The sequence below is a fragment of the Cinclus cinclus genome, chromosome 13 (assembly GCF_963662255.1).
Source record: "Cinclus cinclus chromosome 13, bCinCin1.1, whole genome shotgun sequence".
Classification (NCBI taxonomy): Eukaryota; Metazoa; Chordata; class Aves; order Passeriformes; family Cinclidae; genus Cinclus; species Cinclus cinclus.
The window spans coordinates 19,719,669-19,741,730 of NC_085058.1; the positions used below are offsets into that span (position 1 = coordinate 19,719,669).

At 42.7% G+C, this 22,062-nt stretch overlaps 1 protein-coding gene across 2 annotated transcripts in view; it reads right to left on the reverse strand.

Moving 5' to 3' along the window:
- Positions 1-22,062, reverse strand: part of MEGF11 (multiple EGF like domains 11) — a 192,443-nt gene that overhangs the window by 42,218 nt on the left and 128,163 nt on the right. For both annotated transcript variants that reach the window (XM_062501836.1, XM_062501835.1), the window contains exons 10-12: positions 12,032-12,152; positions 10,417-10,580; positions 9,847-9,949 (exon numbers count right to left, since the gene is read on the reverse strand). In XM_062501836.1, coding sequence (XP_062357820.1) covers positions 9,847-9,949; positions 10,417-10,580; positions 12,032-12,152 — 388 coding nt within the window. The remainder of the gene's footprint in view (positions 1-9,846; positions 9,950-10,416; positions 10,581-12,031; positions 12,153-22,062) is intronic.

The following is a 22,062-nucleotide window of genomic DNA, read 5'->3' on the forward strand; positions in this document are numbered from 1 at the left end:
CAGCCAGCCACAGCTTCTCTGGGCACCCTGTGCCAGGGCCTGACCACCCTCACAGGGAAGAATTTCTTCCCAATATCCCATCTAGCCCTGCTCTCTGGCAGTGGAAAGCTGTTGATGGGAACCTGTGTGAGTGTTACATGGAGCAGCTTCAAGTTTGACCAGATGAAGTCAGTCCTTGTATTCAAATTTACAAATTAAGCTGTGATGGATTAATACAATATCCACAGAAGCATCAGGAAAAGGAGCAAGAAAAAGAAGAGTGAAAAGACCCCCAGGCCAGACAACAGGGATGTGAAGCATCTATTGAAGAACTCCTTCACAGGCTGCTTCCATTAATAATCTTCAGTGGCTTCAAGAAAGTTTGTCAAAGTAATGCAGATTTAGTGCTGCCTGTAACTACATCACACTGAAGGACTTTGGAGGGTAAAATTCCTGAAAGCCAGACATAAGCAGAACTCCCTTTTTTCCCTCTCCAGCTTCAGCAATTGCACTCGTGCTTGGGGATTATGTCTCTGGTTCTTAATAAAGCTGCCATTGTTTCTCTGCTGGGTCTCTGGATAGTTGGAAACTAATACTCCAAACACAACAGAAGAGCAAAAATAGATGGAATAAATGAGAACCAGTGGCCTGGTTTTGACCACTGCTATCCCCCTGACAGTAGCCTCTGCAGCAGTGCCTGCACACTGCCCAGCATCTAATTATTTTTCAGGGACGTAGGAATTTGATAAATTATAGGATGTAGATCCCTTCCCCCCATGTACTTTAATTTTACATCTACCAGTGTCTAACTGTAATTATTTCTCTGAATAAGATCTTCAGCTTTTTTTTTTTTTCTCTCTCAATAGTTCCAATCTAAAGACAGATGCAACATCAATTAGGAATGACAGGAATGATTTCATCAGACATTTGAATCGAACACAAACATTGTGCTCTCCTCCACCTGTCTTTCAACATGACATGAAGTCATAATAATCTCTTATTTCTGGCATTTGAATAGCTTTGGAAAGAACTGCTTTTTATGCAAAAATAGGCACTGGATTTATGCAGGCAATGCTGTGGAGGCCTGAGGTTTGGTGAGTCACGCTTGGCTTTGATGTGGAATGCTGGTGGCTTGTGTCTCTGGCAGGATGGATCCTCAGTGGTGGTTTGGACCTGCTGGCAGGGTACCACAAGAGAGCAAGCTCCCTCCAGCTGATGCTGCAAGGCTGGTGGGGGTGGCTGGGTGTGGGCAGGGCCCAGCAGGGAGTTGAAGGAACTGGGAAAAGTCTGGGAATGTCTCAGAGGATGTGACCTCTGGAATGGGCTGTTCCCTGGTGGGCTCCCTCCCTCTGGTCTCTGTCCCACCTGCAGTGATCCCACTGGCAGCATCCCCCACCCAGTTCCCACCCAGCCCAGAGCCAGAGTCCACCCAGGTCACCCTGAATCCCGCCTTGGCCTCCTGATTTGTACATCTCTTTCTGATAATGATTCCTATACTCACACATTCATGTTTTCTTTAACCTTATTCTCTTGTCTTTCCCTGATACTCTTATTGCTGTTACACTTCTGTTGTCCCTATAAATTCTATTTAAGTTATATTTGAGATTAGGTCTATGTGCTTTCTTAAGCAGAGACTGCTGCTGCTTCAATCTCTAAAAGGCAACAGACAATTCACTAGGAACACAAGAAGGAACTGTCCAAGCTGTGAATCAGCTGCTCAGGGTCTATCACAGAGCGTGAACAAGAGTTCACAAAGAATTCTTGATGGTTTTCTATCACTTTATGCATCTTTGTATTTATTCCTACCTGAGGCTAACCCTGAAGTATTTGATTCAGAGCCAGTCAGAAGCACCACAGCACAATTCCTGACAGCTCAGCATTTAAGAATGCTGAAGAATGAGAAAATCAGTGTGGGGAGGGCAGCAGATAGAAGAAAACATAAAGGGATCTCTCATAAAATTAAATGGAAACATTAAGAATTGATGGCTGCTCATCTAGTCTGCAAATAAGCTATTTTTGTTTTTATATAGTGAAACTACTCAGCAGAGAACAGCAGCCACACTCCCATTATCTATGAACTTCTGTGGTGTCCTCAAAAGCTTCTTTTCACTGATTTTTTCCCCCAAATTGGTGCCATGGAACCCTTCCTTCTCTTGCTGAGCACTGTTCACTAGTGGATTCAGAGGGGCAACTCCTGAGTGTGACAGCCCATCAGTCTAAATGAAAGCTCCATGATCTGGTCCTAAATAATGAAGAATAAGCCCTTCCCTGCAGCCAGTGAAAAATTCTAAATTGTCCCTTCTCTCATCTGTGCAGGGGCAATTTATGCACCCATTAATGTAAGTGTTTTTCTGCAAGTAATACATTTAAAGCCTAATGCACCTCTGTGGAGCTCTAATCCTACCCCTATTTTTAATTATCTAGAGAAATCTCCAGGTATTAATCACCCAACCTGGGGAATTTATGCAATAAAAGCTTTTGAGGCAAGAGACCTACCTCACAAGAAATTAGGTAAGTCAAAATGTTTGCTAAAGTGAAGGATGATGTGGTTCCCTTTGCTCCAGAGTATTCTCCAGGGTGCATTCTTACAGGGGAAGAGTCGCCCTGAGCAGGCAGGGCAGACCTGCAGAAAATGGGGCTAAAAGGAGTCAAGCCCTACACAGCCCTGCTTCATCTTTAGAGCTTTCCTATTTCTCAAATGCTGGGAACAGTTTCAGTCCAGGAGGGAAGAGAAAGCTGGGAAAGGTCAAAGCAGACCATCAGCAGGCAAACAGAAGGAACTGGAAATGGGAAAACCTGGATTGTTTTCCTGCTGGAAATGTTCAAGCTCCTGAACGAAACCATGAGTGAAGAGCAGCTGAGCAAGAGCTGGGGCACAACCAAAGCCTTTTGTAGTCAGTGATGTTGAAATTCCACCCTTGCTCCTTGGTGTGAGAGGGGAAGGAAGATGTTTACAACATTTTTCACTGCAAACTCTTACATGGATAATATATCATAGAATCGTGGAATGGTTTGGGCTGGAAGTGACATTGAAGATCATTCATTCCATCCCTGCCATGGGCAGGGACACCTCCCACCAACCCATTGTGCTCCAAGCCCTGTCCAACCTGGCCTTGGGCACTTCCAAGGATCCAGGGGCAGCCACAGCTTCTCTGGGCACCCTGTGCCAAGGCCTGACCCTCAGAGAGAAGGCAGCATAAAGAATATTTCTCCTTTTTCTAATATCCAATCTAACCCTATTCTCTGGTGGTGTGAAACCATTCCCCCCTGACCTGTCACTACCTGCTCTTGTAAATAGTCTCTCTCCACTATATAAATATAAAAGTGTAGGTACACACCTCATTTGAGCTTGCAGGTTGTTTGCTGAGCACTTTTCCCTCTCCTCCTTTCACACCCAGCATGCCAGCAGCCAGGATTTAGTCTGCACAAATAATTTTTCCCAGCTTCTCGCCCACATTTATTTATAGGTGACTATTGTACACACAGCCAGGCTTAAATATAGAATGTCTCCATATTAAAATGGAAAAGGGTTGGGTACCTCTAGCATCAAGTCTCATGTTTTTAGAGCCCATTAAATTAGCATCACCCAGGATGCCATCCAAGCTCTATCTTCTCTCAGAAATTTAAAAGCTGTCCTTTATTAAGCAAAATTAAACCCAAAAATAAATACAAAAATAAACAAACCTGTGTATCTTCTGTGTTTGTAAGATTATTACTGCAATGATTTGCATAGATGCTGAAGTTTATCAGTAGCCTTACTGCAGCTGCTAATTATAGTCTGAGGGTCTGATCCAGCTCCTACTGAAAGAGTGGCAAAAATCCAACTGGTTTCACAAAAGGTGAAATATATACAAAATCTGGCAGAGGACAAACACAACTAAACCTCACTCAGATGAAAATCAGAAGCCCCCCAGACATCTGCCAAGGAAGACACAGACATAATTAATGTCAGGACATCAATGAAGTCTTTGATATAACTTCATAATTCATATTTTTGAAAATTAGCCCTATATCAGCAGGAACCATCCTTAAAGGTTCCTGTCAAAGAGAGAATTTTTAAGCACAGCCTGACATTAAAATCTTATCAACTCACTTGAAATTAAGTCAATGAAAAATTAAAGCTAATTTCTAATAAGCTTATCTTACATTCATAGACTAAAGGGCACTTGTCGAATCCAGAAAGTAAGCACACCTTTCATATGGAAAAGATTTTCACACTGGAAAGGCAGAGGCCAGGGGAGAGGCTAAAATGCACATTTTAGACTGACTCTAGAAATTTCTAGTTTTCCTGTCCATTTAAAGCTAATGTAAGGATACAGAATAATCACAGAAATAAATTATTAATTTAAAAATCTGGGATAAGGCTGCCAGAAGTGATAAACGCAAAATATGGTGTAGATAATGGGATTAGACATCTAGAAAATGCATGTTTAATAGGAACTCACTGTTGCTTCATTCTGATATTTTAGGCTCTGTCTTACAAACCAATGGTATGAAACAACCTGATTGGAAAAAAAAAAAGTCAACCCATGACATTCTGAATTCTAAAACACTCTGGATCTTTAGCTAAAAAGCTGCAGGTGCATAAAACAAGTCCTTGATTTTTTTTCTGGTTTTAAATAGGTGTGGAAAACCAGCTCCCAGTTTTATCATCACATAGGTGAGGGTGATCTACTAATGACAAGAGAATTATTTAGGCTTCTAACCAGTACAGCTGAGGACAGGATCTGGCCCCCAAGATTATCAATTGGATCCAGCTGCAGTGGCAGAAAAGCCATATTAGAACAAACAAAGCACATTTTATGGAAAGGGTTCGTTTTCTCCTTCAAGGATATTTCACCTCCTTGCAAAGAACTCAGAGAAAGTGAAGTTAAAAATACCTTAGAGCTCCCCGTCAAAGTGGCTACTGTTCCTTTAAAATTCAAAAAGGCTTTCCCTCGAGTAACAGGCTTATCAGTTTTCCTGAATTAATGTGTCCACAGGAGGCAAGAAACATGTTTCTGTGTTTGAGTGACAGTGCAGATGTCACTGCCAGCCTGCAAATGCTCCCAGCCCTGCAGCCTTGTCCCTTGGAGCTCCCCTGGTCCTTGCCCAGCAGCACCTCCTGACCCCATCCATCCCTCCCTCAGACCCCCCAGGTGAAATCCTGCAGCTCCAGCCTCCTACAGCCACGGTGCTGGAGCTCTGGACACGGCCAGAGACAAGCAGGGTTTGTGTTGCTGGCAGCGTGTGAAAGTTATTGAGGTTGTAAAGGACAGTGGAATGTGTATTTTGATTTCCCGTGTAACAGCAAAGACAAAGGCTGCTCTTACCAGCCAGGAATGAAGCCTGAAGGTGTAAAGCACCAAGGTAATAACAAGATGTTTGTTCCTCAGCAGCATGCATCATTTGCTTACCTGTGTTTGCCATCCTGATTAATTAAGGAAAATCTATATGGGCTTCTTTTATGATTAACCACGGGATGCACACTTTTATGTTTTCTATCTCATATCTACAGCACCAGGCTAATTTTCCCCACACATCTTTGGGATGTTAAAATATAGTGAATAAACTTTGGCTTTGGATACTGAGAGAAGCCTCTGGGTACCTCAGCTCAGTGGGGAGCTGAGATACCATCGCCACAGCTGTTCTGCAAAACCAGAGCACCACACCAGAAAAAAAGGCAGAACAAGATGCAGATAAGACAGCATTTCAGATTAAAGGAATTCAGATAAACAGGATTTTAACTGACCTTAGCATTTAGAGGAGTGGAATATATTCCCCTGCAGATCACTTCCCATTTAATCCCAGTGTAAGAGCTGAAAGGTAACAAAACACACACTGCCACGATTAACCTGGAGCAAACTGGCTCATCCCAGGGAGGAGCAGAGCTCAGCACAAGGAGCAGCCAGGCCTGTGGCTCTCCATCTGTGATCAGTCTGGGATGGACTCAGGTCATGGGGGCAGGATGGGCAATACCTGGCTCTGGTCAATCATCTCCAGAAATTAGAAGACAGGCCAGCAGCTCTAATGTAATTATTGAGGGATTAGTGAAGGAAGCAGCTAAAGGCTTCACAGTTTTAACCAGTTAGAATTTGTGAAGAAGCCATTTCTGGTACAAAACCCACTGCCAGCAGCTGCCTGAGGTGGGACTGAGCTGAGGGGGTTTGAAGTTCATCCTGCATCCCCACAGGAGCTGGAGCTGTCATCTCCAGAGGCACAGAATTACACCTGGCACAGGAGCACTGTCATGCTGCTCACCCAGAAAGGCCACCAGGGCAGCTGGTCCTTCCCTGTCCACTTTCAGATTATGTAGTAATTAAGAGGAGCCTAACTGAAATTTAGAACCTTGTCATTGTCACTGGAGCATCCAGGAGAGGAGGTTGCACCTGGGACAGATGAGACTCATGCTTGCAAAGGACTTTGAAGAGCTGCTCTATCATGCAGCATTTCTGTGTTTCCATTCCCTCTGTGGATTCAGTGTGTGCAGGACCCCTAATTAACCAAATGTAATTAGCACTGAGCATTTTCAACCTGAGTGTACATAAAGCAACACCTCTTCCACAACTGTCCGGTGTGTTGGGAGCTCTAAAGGACCTGTACACACACACAGAGCTGCAAACACAGATGTGTCTGTACCTAAAATGCTCAGCAAAGGTGGAGAAAGAGATCCTTATTAATCCATAAAAAGCAGCCTAAGCAATCAAGCCTTGGTCCTCTGAGAGCAAGACTTTCTGTTTTAAGCCAGTACTAGATGTGAGCACCTATTGTTTGGGTTCCCAGGGTACTGTTTGTACACATGAGGTTACACATGTCCAACCTGGAGAACTCCATCAAGTGCAAGGCTGAGCCCTCAGTGCCGCTGCATCCCACATTTCCTTCCTGTGGTCAGCAGGTCACAGGCCTGATTTTGGCCAAGTTTCACTTTGTACCAAGTGAGACCATTTTGCCAATGCAGCTTTGAGCTTCTGGCTTGCTGTGCTATCTCCAAGGCCATTGGTGACACCACAGGCCCTGTACTTGAGTACTTGGCTGGGTGATTTGCAGCACTAACACCAGGCACTATCACCTCCAGGGCCCATCCTGCCCCTGCCTTTGGCTGCAGGAGTGCAATTCCCCCTGGAACCTGAGGGAAGGGGATGTGCACGTCTCAGGGCAGCTTGCTGCCTCTGTGCTTATTAATGCGTGCAGCTGGTTTACACAGCTTTGTGATCTCCTGCTTGAGATGTGGGGATCTCTTCATCATCTTCCCATCTGCCAGGGACACTCAGCTCCTGAAAATTACCTTCCCCCAGCTGGTGTCCACAGAAGGTCATCATCCTGAATAATAGTCCTGGGTGGCAGTCATGACATAATAAAAGGATGGCAGAGTGCTATTACCTTACATTGTATGCTGCTCTGGACATGACGTTTTCCTTCTTGTGCCAGTTCTCCTCCATGCTCTTGCCATCTATCAGTCCCTGAAGGTTTGTATCAGTAACATCTTGAAACCACTTTAAAGAAAATGGGTTCAATCTCCCCCTTGATCTTTACATAAAACACAGACATCAAGAGGGAGTCCCACGTCTGGGATGAACATACAGAATATGCTGTTTCAGATGAAGTTTTGTGGCTATTAGGATCAGAAAGCCATGTGAATTCTCTGTTTGGTGTGAGTGGGCAGGAGAACCTTCAGAAGTTCCATGATCCTGAACTTTTCTGATCTTTTTCAGGCCATGCCTAATTAGTACCAAAATCAGAAAGCAAAAATTTCAGCCTGAATTATTTATCACCTCATATTAATAAAATGCACCGCAATACATATCATGGCCCAGTTCACAACAACTGCAGATAAGATTAATATTTCACTGATGCCATACTCCTTAATATGAAAATATAATTATCTAGCTAAAGAGTTTCTTAAATTACATACTTTCAACAAGTATGAGCAGAATTTATCCTTGTGTCTGATGCCAAGCCAAATGGAAAAAACACTGGAACAGAATTGACAAAATACATGTTGGTTCTGTCTATCAACATTTCCAGCTTAAGGGCCCTGTCAACATTCAACTCCAACCTGGTCTCAAATATAATATATAATTAATATAATATAATATAATATAATATAATATAATATAATATAATATAATATTTTCATCTCTGAAATGTGATCCTGAAGAGAAGAATTCCAGAACTGCAGGAGCACACTGATGGATAAAGTTCTTAGGCTGCAGCAAATCCCCTCCAAGTTAATATACAATTACCTTGCCCAATATGGAAATTAAAAGAAGGACATAAGAGATTATTCTTACTTTTAGTTAATTAGTATCTGCATTTGATGTTCATTTACAAATGTGCATGGGAGTAAGCACAAAGCATTTGCTGCAAATGCCATTGAGAAAAAGCCACACCTTCAGTCTGCATTGCCTGCAAAGGTCAGTCCCTGCAGTTTCCTCTGGAATGCTACATCCAGTAGATGTGTAATAAACCTTTAGAGCAGGTGTATATAAATATCTCTCTTCAAATTACTGTACTTTTAAAAGCCATTTTTTCTCTTGAAGAAGCTCACAGTGACTACAGGAAAACCCACCAGCTGTTTCTCTGCTGATCACCAATAATGAACAGTAGAGTTTTAAAGCCTGATAGAAGGATATATTGATGGCAAGGAGGCTCAGAGAAAGTAAATGCAGCCCAGCCACTGATGAAAGCAAAAGAATGAAGGAGGGGATCCAAGTGAGCTTATAAAATGGATTTCCTTGGGGAAAAATGTCCTTTCCTGGGATACCTGCGCAGTATCTTCCAAAAGTAGCTTTGTTGTACACAATATGTAGAACGTAGTATTTTTACATTTTATTTAATTCTTTAAAGAGAATTTCCATTGTATGCTTTAGGCATAATTTCACTGCTTTTGCTTCATGCTCCTGGGAGCTGGGCTGGATGTGGGATGTCCTCTCCATCAGGAACAGAAGGCATGTGTTGGGGTAAGGCATAAATCAATGGGAAAGGTATCCCAAATGCTGGCTGCCTGATCAGCCTGCCTTGCTCTGTGCATCCTTCCAACTTGTACTTGTTCGAAAAACAATTACATTTTCCAAATGGCTTGCTGTTAATATAAATGCATTTTGACTGTCAGTGCCACTGATGGTTCTGCAGTATATGGAACGTAACTTTATTTCCAAGGGCCTCAACGGAGAGCAGAGACAGATTAACCAGCATTTTAGGCAGCAAAATATGAAATTGTTGGGTCAATAATTTGCCCCCTACTGCTGTCAAAAGCTGGCAAAGAGAACATCAGTGTGGAGTCAAGTGCAGGTCTAATTGTACTGAGAACTCCACCCTGGACTCCAGCTTCACTGAATATTCCTCTCTGTTGCTGTGTAATCACAAGAGCTCTGTCAAACCAGCATTAATCGGCTCTCTGCAGATACCCTGTGACAAGAACCATTGGAAAATAGGGAAAATCAGAATTTTGTATGATGGAGCAATTGTAATGGCTTATCAGAAATGCCCTGTCTGCATTCCAGGTCTGATGGTCCTGGATTCACCATCCCACAGCTACACCCCTGTGGAAAGGGCACTTCAAGGAGAAAAACTCTGCAAGATTATGGATGATCTGCATCCCTCCTGAGGATGCTTTTACAGAAGGCTAACATCTGGCTGCAGCTTTGGAGCCATCTTCAAACTCATCTGAATACAAATTTAATGAATGCCAATTATTGTCACCATCACGAGTGATTTAAATATGGGCAAGTTCAGCTGATCTTGTCTCAATCTATTATTTAGAAGTTTGCAGTCACAAGTCCAGGGCTATAACTGATGCAATAACAAAGCAAAACAAAGCAACAAAACCCTCCAGACTCCAAAATCAAGCCAAGCCCCATGGTTTACAAAGGTAGTTGCAGATTTTACCTGTCCAGCCTGCAAGGCAGCAGCAGTACCCAGTGACAGGATCACACCCATCCGCGTGGTTGCAGTCACAACGCTCACTGCAATTAAGGCCATATGTTCCATCCTTGAAAATATAAATAAAAAAAGCCTCTCAGTGATCAGCTTTTTGTTCTGAAATGTGCAAAATCATCTATCACGTCGCTCTTCATGCTGAGTTGCATTTTTTAAATTAACATACAGAGAAGATAGAAACTCAGTGCCTAATGTTTCTATACAGAACCAAATGAAGAATCACTTTAAAAAATGGCATTCAAGAAAATGCAGATAACACAGCAATAGCTCTGATAAAATACAATGCAAAGTATAATACATCCAGTTGACTGCTAGAACCCAAATCTGTTATTTACATTTGACTTCTTTCAGACATCACAGACAAATTGAGATCCTGCCCTGCTCTCTGTTCAGCAGAGCTATGAGGACTGTGATTTAACCCAAATTGTTATTTGCAACAATTGTTATTTCATTGTTATTAATTAAATAACGAATTGTTATTTAATTATTATTAAAACCCAAACTGTTATTTGCACTCACAGGACAAGGCTGGTCACAGAACTCCCCCTGCCATCCTGGGGAGCAGAGGCAGGAGCCATCAGCTGGCGTGCAGGATGCTCCATTGCTGCAGGAACACGTCTGGTTACAGTTCAGACCCCAGCTCCCACTTGAACATGGAATAGAGCAATCCACTCCTTGCCACCCTAAGGAAACAGGGGAGACAAACAGCATTGGGGATGTTTTAATGAAAACAGTAAGGCAGGTAGCTGGCAAACTGCAGCTCTTTGTTTCTAGGACCAGTTTCTTGGTGGAAATTAAGACTAACTTGGGGTCAAAGACTGACCCTTTTATCCCAGCTCCATCTCCCAGCATCTCTACACACAGGTGGAGGTATCAAGGTCTTGGCTGTAACCAGATTTAGGTGTCTGATGCCTTTCTGGGAGCTGCTGGGACAGTCCCTGTCTGTCAGGCTGGAGACCTTCTGACTTACAGGACTGCAAGAACTTTTCATGTTATGCTGCCTGTGTCTTACCTCCTATTTTTTCTTTCTTTTTTTTTTTTTTTGAGAATGCTGTTTAATATAAAGCAGCTATTACACCTAAAAAAGGACCAAGGCTATCATTTCTAGCCATTAAGGCTCAAACCTTAACTACCACGAGTACAATGACTTTCATTACGCTGCAGCTCTATGTCATGGAGTTGAGCAGTAACTCATGGTTTATACACCCTCATTAAATGGGGTTCTACAGTGATCCATTAATTCATGTTTGAAATGCCAGATTTTATTGTTATTTGCCTCACTTCTGTTTTAGGGCTTATGTATGTCATACAGGCATAGCTCACGTTGGGATTTTGGGGGAACAGAAGAGACACTGTGCCATGGAGCAGTGGAGGAATTCTCAGGTGGTTACTGGATCCATGGGATGTGCTCACCACCACGTCCAGGAGGGAATTATGGACACATATGTGGGAAGAAAAGATGTCAGTCACCCTGGAGCAGGCAAGACTTCTTATTTTCCCAAATAAATAAGAGCCACCTCTTGAACTCTGCGCTGGCTCAGGAGACAGAGGACAGCTGCACAAGGCTGGGGTGTCACCATGTCAGGGTACAGGAGGATGAACAGCTGAGGAGGGATGGCAGCAAGGGCAGAGAGCCAGGGCTCACCCCACAGTGCCCAAGGGCAGGACTGGCAGCTGGGATGAACCAGGAGCCCTGGGCAGCAGGAATGAAACCAGCACAAGATGGAGATGGGCAGGCAGAAGTCAGGTCAGGGCTGGTGGGGATGACCAAGGCCAGGCACAGCCCAGTGCCAGGGAAGGAAGCTGCCTACACTCCTGTGCCCAGTGGCTTTGGAATATGGGAGAAACAGGACAGCAAAGGAATAAAAACCCAACAGCCAGGGGATTGTTCTGCATTTCCCCCGAAGAGGAGCAGTGCTTCTGTCCCCACGCTGTTCTGTGACACGTTTCTGCAGCACAGCAGAGAAGTCTGGCCCCTGACCAGGGCAGAGACTGAACTTACAGTCCAGCCCCTGTTGAGCTGGGATACTTGGGAAGACAAGAAAATAGCGGAGTTGCTGACTGCCCAGCTGTGCCACTTTCAAAGCGGACAGGCACTGATGGCAGGGATTTGTTCAATGTGAATTTTGTTTACCTTCTTTGCAGTAGCACAGCCCATCCGCAGGGGAACAAGTGCCGTCGTTCTTGCAGTTACAAACCGAGGAGCAATTGGTTCCGTAGGTTCCTGCCATGCAGGGAGTGGTGCAGTCATCTCCCTGCAACCCAGAAAAGTCCGAGTCAGCTAAAGAAATGTGGCATGCAGGAAATTCCCAGCTCGGCACAGGGAAGCTTTCTCTCTCCGAACAGTGAGCAGAGTGTTGTGAGTTGATTGCTGAGTCTTGAGCACTTGAGCAGTCACCGCTGCTTCCCATGATTATGATGCAATTAGTGCTTTGATTGACTTGGAGGAAAGGGACAAGTTTCTGGCATTCATTCAGCAGGAGGTGGGGAAGTTACAGAAACAAACCTCCTAGAGCAGATGTTAGATCATTAAGCAAAACATCACTTATGAAACACTAATCACAAAATATACAGTCTGAAACCGTGCAGAGATTGCTCTGCAGTTCCTGGAAAATATATTCTAAGAATAGGGTTGTTAAAAACCTAACAGATCTCATACATGCTCGTCTTCCACGGGTTGGTAGAGAGGAAAACGACATGGCAGGTGCATCAGACCTTTTTGATGTGTAGCTGGTACCTGCATGTGTTTTCAAGTAATTTGCATGAGATTGTGACTTTAGGAAGAAGGCAGAACAGGAGTGATGTGTATGTCAGAGACAGGAGGCACACAGCAGAACACAGAAACATGGTCTCTGTCCTATTTCTGCTCTAGGTGTGGGTAAAGTGGGGGGAAAGAGAATAAATATTATACAGAAATATATATATATAAAAGAAATATATTTCTATAAATTTATTTATGTATTTAATATTGTATATATTATATATACAATATTATTTATATATATGTATATAAATATTTAATTTGTATTTACAGAATTTGTTTTACAGAAATATAGAATGCTCTAACACTACTTTCTGGTGTGCTGTGTTGCACTGATTGTGTGATTGAAAGATAGACACAGTTCTTACTAATACTGTTCATCTGATACAACAAGGGAATTACAATGTGAGAACAATAAGGTTTAAAGCAATTGTGGTTTAACCTCACTAATTGAGGTTTAAGCCTTAGTAAACTTACTGAGTCCCATAGCTGGGTCTACACATTAACATATACAAGGTATTTTTGCTTCCTTTTCCTCTGTGTGTAATCCTGACTTTCACATTGCAAATTAGCTCCTAAATTTACTACTTCAGTGAGTCAAACTTAAATAATTTAGTTGTTTGCCAGGGAAAGTGAACCTACTACAAGTTAAAAAGTAACTCCATTGCACGGTATGACCTGTGCTGTAGCTCAGGGGAAAAGATATTGGTCAAAATGTATTTTTACAGGTAAGAGGCTTCACTGTTTGATAGGAGGATCCATTTATCAGGTATGAAATGCGCACCATGTCAGCTTCCCTATGCTGTGACAAGTACCTCCAGGAGCCTGTATATCACACGGCAGACACCCAGACAGCACATGGAAATATGAACAGATTTCTGAGCACCATAAACTCCCATCTGCTTCTCTGGGAGTGTGACTCATCCTATTTTAGACCAAAAGCTTTGTTTCAGGGGGAGGGAAAGGAAATGGTTAAAATATACTACTCACAAGTAAATCCTGCAAGTCTCTGATTTTTGAGTGAAGGCACTATTTGTAAAAGATGCTATCTTTGACCTTGGTGGAGTAAAACAAATGCCCCTGAAAAGGCCTGGCAGGAAAAGATGCTGCCTTGACAGCCAGAAAATCCAAAGCAGGCTGCCCCTCATTACCCTGCCAGCATGCCTATGGAATGAGCTCCAGGAACCCGGGCTGGCAGAGGGGCATTCAGTCTCCACGCCTAATCAATCCTCTGCCTTTCTCCTGTGTGTGACAATTAGACAGCCAATTAGTGCCACTTAGGAACCCTTATCCTGTGTGAATGAAACTCCCAACTCATTTCATGTACTACACAGAACTGCTGGTACTGCTAATAATTTCTATGACAACTGACCTTATGTGGATTTGAACTAGTGATCCAGAAGGAAAAGAAAATTCCTTTGAAAAGGAAAGGGGAGCAGAGTGATGTGGAGTTAAAATACCCCTTTGAGAATCACGTTAACCAACCACAGAACCACAGAATCATCAGGGTTAGGAGAGACCTTCAAGATCATCCAGCCCAACTATCAATCACCCCAAAACCACATTCCCACATCCTGACACCTCTAAAACACCATCTGTGCCAGAGCTGGAGGCAGCAGGAGGATTTCCAATGTCTCAGCTGAGTTTCTGTGGCCACAAAGCAGCTCATGTTAGGAGCAGTGCTCCCTGGCCAGGCACAACTGGAGTGAATTCACTGGTTTTCTGTAATCACTTGGGATTATCCCAAAGGAAAGGGATACAGCTCCCTGAAAAATGGTTGTAGTGAGGTGGGCATCAGTCCCTTCTCCCAGGTAACAAGTGACAGGACAATAAGGTGAGGAAATGGCCTCAAGTTGCACCAGGGGAGGTTTGGATTGGATATTAGGAAAAATTTCTTCCCAGGAAGGGCTGTCAGCATTGGAACAGGATGCCCAGGGGAGTGGTGGAATCACCATTCTTGAAATCCTTAAAAAACATGTGGATGTATCACTTGAGGACATGGTTTAGTGGTGAACACAGTGGTGGTTGGACTTGGTGGTCTTTGAGGCCTTTTCCAACCTTAAAGATTCTGTGATTCTGCAATTCTCACAAGCTGAATATCAGGTTGTTTATTCCAAGCCTTTGAGTTTTGGCATTTACTTTAATGTACTTGGCTTTATGGACTGACAGAGCTGGACAATCTGGCTGCCCACCATCCACTCATGTACTTTGCAAACAAACCTTAACTGAAAAAAAAATACCTGGTTTAATGAGATTTCTATCCCCAGGTTTGGCACGTGAGACCTTCAGAGGCCTCTGAGTGACAACTGCCAAATACACTTAACTTCTTAATTACATAAGAGGAAAATGCACTTGAACTTTAGCACTGGCTCTAAGATTTTATTAATTATAAATGCACACCTTGTTATTAACATTTTGAACTTGATTTGGGAGAATGACCTCCGAAATGAAATGCATTCAGGTACTGTTAAAGATAAGTAAATTCCACCTCCCTCTCACCACCTGCCCGAGTGGATAATGCTGCAGTGTATGCATCCAGCTGTTAATGAGTTATATATTCTAATAAACTGATTTCAAATTGTGTGTATTGAATCTTCACTCTTGCAATATGGCACTTTATATTTCTATCCTATTTAGTAAAATTAATCAACAGCTGTGCTCCTTATGTTGATTATTCTTTTTTTTTCTCTATTAAGATCGGGAGGTTAATGAGGATAGTGCAATGCCTGGATGTGGTATCCATGCTAGGAAGGAGTAGCTAATTCAATCAAACATATACCCCTGGAAATGTTAAAGCTATATTAAGAAATTGGGCTATAAATAACTTGGTATTTTCCATCTCCATGTTCCAAATCAGAATGACCTATATGGACATCACAAACTTTCAAAGGCGCTTAATTTTCAGTATTTTGACTTAGAAGGGCCAACTTATCAAAATATACCCCCAAATCTATCCACTGGATTATTCCAGATTTCAGGGAACAAATTTGAATTTGACATAAACAATGGAAAAACTCTCTATATAGAATGTGGGGTCAGGGCCAGCTGTGGGAAATGCCCTGCTCTGTGTGGAGCAGCACATTCCTGCTCTCTGCTCTGCATCACAGACCCCCCAACCTGGGAGAGGCCACTGCCACCAAGGACAGGGTGTCCCACACCTCACCCCTGCTCAGAAATTAATACCACTGAGCTTCTTCTTGTTTGAAATCCAGACCTGATGGGAGCACCCCAACATGGCAAAGATAGAGGAGGGAATCTACAATTCCTGGGATCCCTAAAAGTCCCCTTTAAATCAGAATGAATGGTGGCAGTGACCTAAGCAACCCCACCTATGACTTTCCATGCTGTAAACACTTCAGAAACACCCATTTTTGCTATAACTGACAGCCCTTGCCAGCACCCTGAGAGTTTTGGGCATCCAGTTCCTGTTATGGTTAATTCTCCCCCATGGACTGAGGGTGAAGTCCAAGAAACAAAACTCCATTAATAACCCAGGCTGCCAACTCACATCCCTCAGCATCAAATATTAATAGGCTCTGAGGGCCACAGCATCCATCTTTCTGGATGGCAGTCTTGTTTCTGTTCAGGGAGAGGGGAAGATTTTCTTCCACCAAAATTATTATTGTTCAATATTAGTAGAGCTTAAAAACACAATGCTGCCTTAGGTGTTGGCTGTGTTAACAAGCTCTGGCTGCTTCAGAAAGTGTTTTCCCTGGATTAAGGTTACATTTCTTGTTTCTTTTAAAAATGCATTCCTGCTATAAGCAGTGATCAACTGCCTTAAAAATATTTTTCTGGTGATCAATACACAAATTTGTATTTATTCCTGTGCATTTTGGATCAGGCCTTAAAGTCTGTGAAATGCGTTTGAAAGGGGAAAAGAAAAAGGTATACCAGACCATCAAGAGAGTTAATAACCCAGCAATGGTCAACAATACCCAGCAAAATCTGCATCCACACCTGGTATATCATGAAGTCTGCTATTTAAGGATGTGCCATTAAGGATTTCAGAAGTAGCTACAATTTACAGGAATAAATTCCCTTGGAGGGCTAAAGTCTGGTTCCACTGAACTCAGTGGCAAAACAGAAAATCAATTTTTCAAGGCTTCTGCAATGCAGAAGAGGAACAGGATGCTATTGAACCTGCCCTCAAGTTTGCATGACAAAGACCTGGGTGACAGCTTTGCTCCCGAGCTTTAATCTGCCGAGGTGCTGAAATTCCTCAACTCCCACAGGATACAAGGGTGACTGACAGCACTGAAAAGCAAAATATTGGAGCCTTTGGTAATCTGCAGTGGGACTCCAACTAATCAGAGATTTCTAACACCACTTCTGACTCCCTCCTCACCCTCTCCTCTCCAGGCTGTGCAGGTGAATGAGAGGTGCAGCCCCTGGCACCAGCCCAGGGATGCTGCACGCTCGGTGCCCAGAGCAGCGAGTGGAAAGGAGGGCACGGTGCAGGGAGTCCTGTGTGAGCTGATCCGCAGATCAGGGAGACAAAATGCTGCTGCTGTCTGAACCTGAGGCCTGTGCGTCCAGATAAGCTGATCAGTATGGATTTAGCACCTACAAATGTGTATTTCTGTGTACAAACAGCACACGGGACACCGGTGTGCTGGGACACGGTGTCTGTGCACCGATGCAGATCACAGATACACTTCCGTATATTTACTTATTTAATTGTGACATTTACAATTAACCCAAAGTGATTCTCCACAAACATTCCCTCAAGGTAAACATATGGTATCCAGCAACACAAACTGTCAGAACAAACTCATTTTCTTAATGGTGTTCAGTGGAAATTACTGCGCTCTTCATCAGCAGATCAGCAGCAGGGGGAAACTTTGTACTTATGCTGGGCTTGTCCTCCACCCTGGACTCAAACAATTTATTCATGACCTTACTACACAGCATCTTTAGTTTTCCAGACATAATGATGTCCTCTGGCAGAATTCCTTTCCCCTCTGGGTGTTACTAATTACTCCCTGCAGAGGCTATTATTGGTGCTAATGATAAAATGCAGTAAAACGCTCGGAGAAGGCTCCTGTGCCAAGTGTTCCGTGCGCAGGTGATCGCTGTGACTGAGCACTGACAAAAGTTCTTTTACCCACCTTGTAACACCATGCGATGTAGCTGTGCTGGGGTTTGATACACATCTAAAAGGACAAAATGAAACCACCAATGACCTTACTCAGTCTCCTTTTCCCTGTGCCCTTTCCGTGGGAAAGAGGGGAAGGCGGAAAGGATGGGAAAGGGTTTTCTTGCACTTGAAAGAGTGACTTTACAGCTCATGACTCATCCAAAGACAGAGCCACTGGCAGCCTGAATGCCAGAGTCTTTCACGAAATCACCAAGCCCTCCAAGAGCCATCTGCAAAGCTTTCCCCGATCTGCACCACGGTGACACTGCAGTTCTCCGAGCGAAACGCGGACATGCCAAGCACGGATCCCTTTGGGAGTGAATGAGCAGAACTTTCCCTTTGCTTCCTATAACCTTACAAGGATTTACAAACCTTTACAAATGGATGCCAGCATTTTATTTCACCTCTGAATTTATGCTAATATGCTAATTCATACTGTAAATTTCACAGTAAATGCCAAGTTCAGAATCACTCAGCCTGATACTAATTCTTAAATTTGATGATGGATCAGAAGTATTCAGCAGAACATGCACACAAAAAAAATGGAAACTTCATTTGTTATAAAGCAAGAGTAAGCACAATATTATAAATAATGTCAATTTTAAGTACATACAGTACTTTATTAGATACAATTTAATTTTATTTTACTGATCATAGTCTTTGCTAGCAAAGCTCTGAGCTCAGAGTGAGAGGGGACAAAAGTTACCACAAAGTAACTGTGGTTGTTATTTTACAAACTATGTAAAATCCGGTAAAATTTCACAGATTCCTATTTTATAAACCCAGATATATTTGCTGTGGCTTGTTCCTGGCATAACTCACATTACTCTCTCATTAAGGCCACAGAAGAACCAGGACCATGTTCTCATTTCTGGCCTCTTGCTCTTGGTTCCCAGAACCTCTCACTCCCTGTCTGGGTTGTTCTGTTTCCCACTGCACAGCCTCAAGATTGATCTGATATACATTAACTGCATATTTGGTTTACTTTTGTTAACAAAAAAAACCCCAACCAACCAACCAAACAAACAAAAACAAACAAAAAACCAAACCATACACACACACAAAAAAACAAACAACAAAAAAAACCAAAACCAAAAACAAAAACAAAAAACCAAAAAGGGTACTCAGCTGATGGTCCCAGGGCTACAGGGGTTTCAGAGCAACAATTATTCATCCATCCTCCCAGAAGGGACCTTTCCCAACCCATTGCCCAGGCACCTTGGGAATCCTTTGTCACAGCTAAGGAGAGCCTTTGGATAGGATTTGGCTGCCTGGGGAATAATTTGAACCTATCAAGATGGGAGAACTTGTGCAGCCCCCCTGTCTAGACACTGTGCATGTAGAAAACTGTAATTTACTGGACAGGGCTCATCATTTCCAACCCAGCAAATCCCAGCTGTGATGGATTTTAATGGAGGATGCAAGGATCTGTGCATCTCAGGAGTCAGGCACTGCCTGCTGGCTCAGGGACTCCACTGGAAATTCATCTTTTCCAGAGGAGGGTGCACAGAATCTCACCACTCTTCTGCCCTCAGCAGCTTGGCTCCAACATGCTCCATACAGCCAAAAGGAACAATGCCCTGGCACAATAAAACTGATGCATAAAAGCAGCAAATCCTAGCTTTGGGAGGGTTTTTTCCCCTCCATGAAATCCAGTGAAAACAAACACAAATAAAACCTTCATTAAAAAAATTGGATTTTGCATACTTAAAGTCAGCAAACCTGAGCTGGATTTCTGTCAGCAAGCATTATAATCCTCCTCACCACCAGGGAACAGTTTTCTAGTTTGCACTAAAAGTACACCCAATACCAGTCAGTTATCTGCAATTTAAAAAAAAATCCATTCCTACACTACCAGTTACCTAAACATGGTTATTAAAAAAAGGAAAGAAAATTCAATAAAGAAAGCAGGTAAGAGATTGCACCCTCCCTCCCACTTCCCATAAATCAGGGCAGCACTTGCTGGCAAAAAAAAAAAACCAAAAAAACGACTGACTTTACAACACTTGAATATCTGCCTGGTTTAGTATTTAGGCTTAACTGCAGAGCCCTTTAGTGTCAGCAAGGCAATGAATACAGCATCATATAATTAAATGTATTCAGGAGGAAAGTAGTGTGGAGAGTACAAAAGATGATCATCAACCTCAGAACAAGAATATTTTTTTATGCAGTCAGCACTTTTCACCTAATAGAATATCACAAAACACATTTATCCAGGAGGGACCTCTCCAAAAACAGGGGATTGGATTTACACTGGGCAGATTTAGATTATCAAGGCAGGTAAATCACATCTGTACCATTGGGATTTCTCATGTCCAGTGTGGGGCCAGCTGGGAAACCAAGTCCTCTCTAGTTAAAGCAATTTAAACCTGGAATTTAAATCTGGAATAAGGCTACTGCAGATTTATACAGGTGAGGCAGGGAACAAACTCTGCGAATATTTTAAACCTAACTCTGGGGAAGCTGTAAAGAGTCAAACATCTGTGGGGATCATTGCTGTCACCATAACCAGCTTTGATCAGCTGCTGTTTTAAAATGCTCCAAAACACATGGCCAGATCACAATTAAATATCTTCAAAGGTAAAATGACCTAGTCACCCTGTGCATTATTTCAAGTTAGAGTGAATAATTTACATCCCTGAGAAGTACATATCTGGCACACGTGCTCTCCATGATGTGTCCAGCAAGCTACTTGTGTCCAAACTGGGGATGGAAGGTGGCTAAAAGTCAAAATACCAAACCACAGTCCTTGAATATATTGATAAAGATTTAAAAAAAGCTGGGTTTTGTTTGTTTGTTTTGTTTTGTTTTGTTTTCCCTTTTTAAATGAAGGCATCAAAATCGGGGTTACCACTTTGGCAAAGGAAAAATTTTGACACACTGTGTGCAGTTCCATCATTTCTATCCCCAGATTTGGGCAGAGCAGAGCAGTGGCTAACAGGAGCCATTTGGAAATACAGATTAGCATTTCAGTGCCAGGCAGTGACCTTCAGAGTGGGAACCCAGAGCTGCCTGTCAATTCTCTCCCAGCTATTTAATGGAAATACCTTTGCCTGGAAATTTGAGATGGTTTCTGCTCTATCCACACAGCCTGAGTACCACAGTCCAAGATCCACCTTGTAAAGCAGCTGTGGCCTCCTGACTTTTTTGCAATAATAAATGTGGGTTCTGGCTGTAAAGTCTGAACAGTTCTGCAAAAAGGACATCAGCTAAAACAGGAAATAAAAGGCATCATTTATACCTTCAGCGTCTATGATGTTTCCTGGCACAAAGATCCACAGTTTAATTATAAATACAAAGGAGAAGAAACATCTTTATCTGCTTGCTTCAAACCCACTGCTTGATTTTTAATTGGGAAACTTCTTATACTGTGATAAGTAGCAAGAATGCATTCCTTCTTCCCCTTCCCCCATGGAGTGAGAGACCTCTCACATCCCTACCCTCAGTGACCCCTTTTCTAAGCAAAATCATCCCACTGTTATTCCCATTTTATGGGAACCATTTCACAACTTAATTACGCATTCTGTGAAAAGCACTCTCTTTGTTTTTAACCTGCTGTGCAATCATTTAATTGGTTGGCCCTTGTTCCTGTGTTATTAGAAATAGTAAATAACCATTCCTTGTTCATGTTCTGTGCACCATCCCCAGTTCCACAGATCTCTATCATGTCCCCCCTCAGCCATCTGTTTTTGGAGCCGAGTTCTCGCTTATCGAGTGACTCTCTATAGAAATCATTCCATATAAATGATGATCTTTGTCACCATTTCTATTCTATCCTTTGTAAGCAGGAATCAGCCAAGCTGTGTGCAGTAATTTGAGAATTGGATATATTATGGATTTACACAATACCAAAAAAATGGCTTTTCCATTCTGTTTTATTCTCATCCTGATCATTCTAACTATTTTGTCAAGCACTCTGGATTCATTTGAGTTTTTCAGACTCATTGAGGGGTTGAGTTTTTCAGAATACTACCCACAGTGATTGCCTGATCTCTTTCCCTGAATAGCAGGAATTAAATTAGAACTCATCTTTTGTGTATTTACTTAACATTATTTTCCTATCATCTATTACTGTGCATTGTTAAACACTGAATTTCAACATACCCAGTCATTCAGGAACGGGAATCTTTCCCCAGATTTGCTACTACCTTGACAATCCCAATAGTTTTGCATTATTTGCAAACTTTCTTTTAGACTTCTTCCACAGCTGTATTGTGCAATTAAGGACAATGTCCAAGCACAGCCTGGAACCAGTCCATCAGTG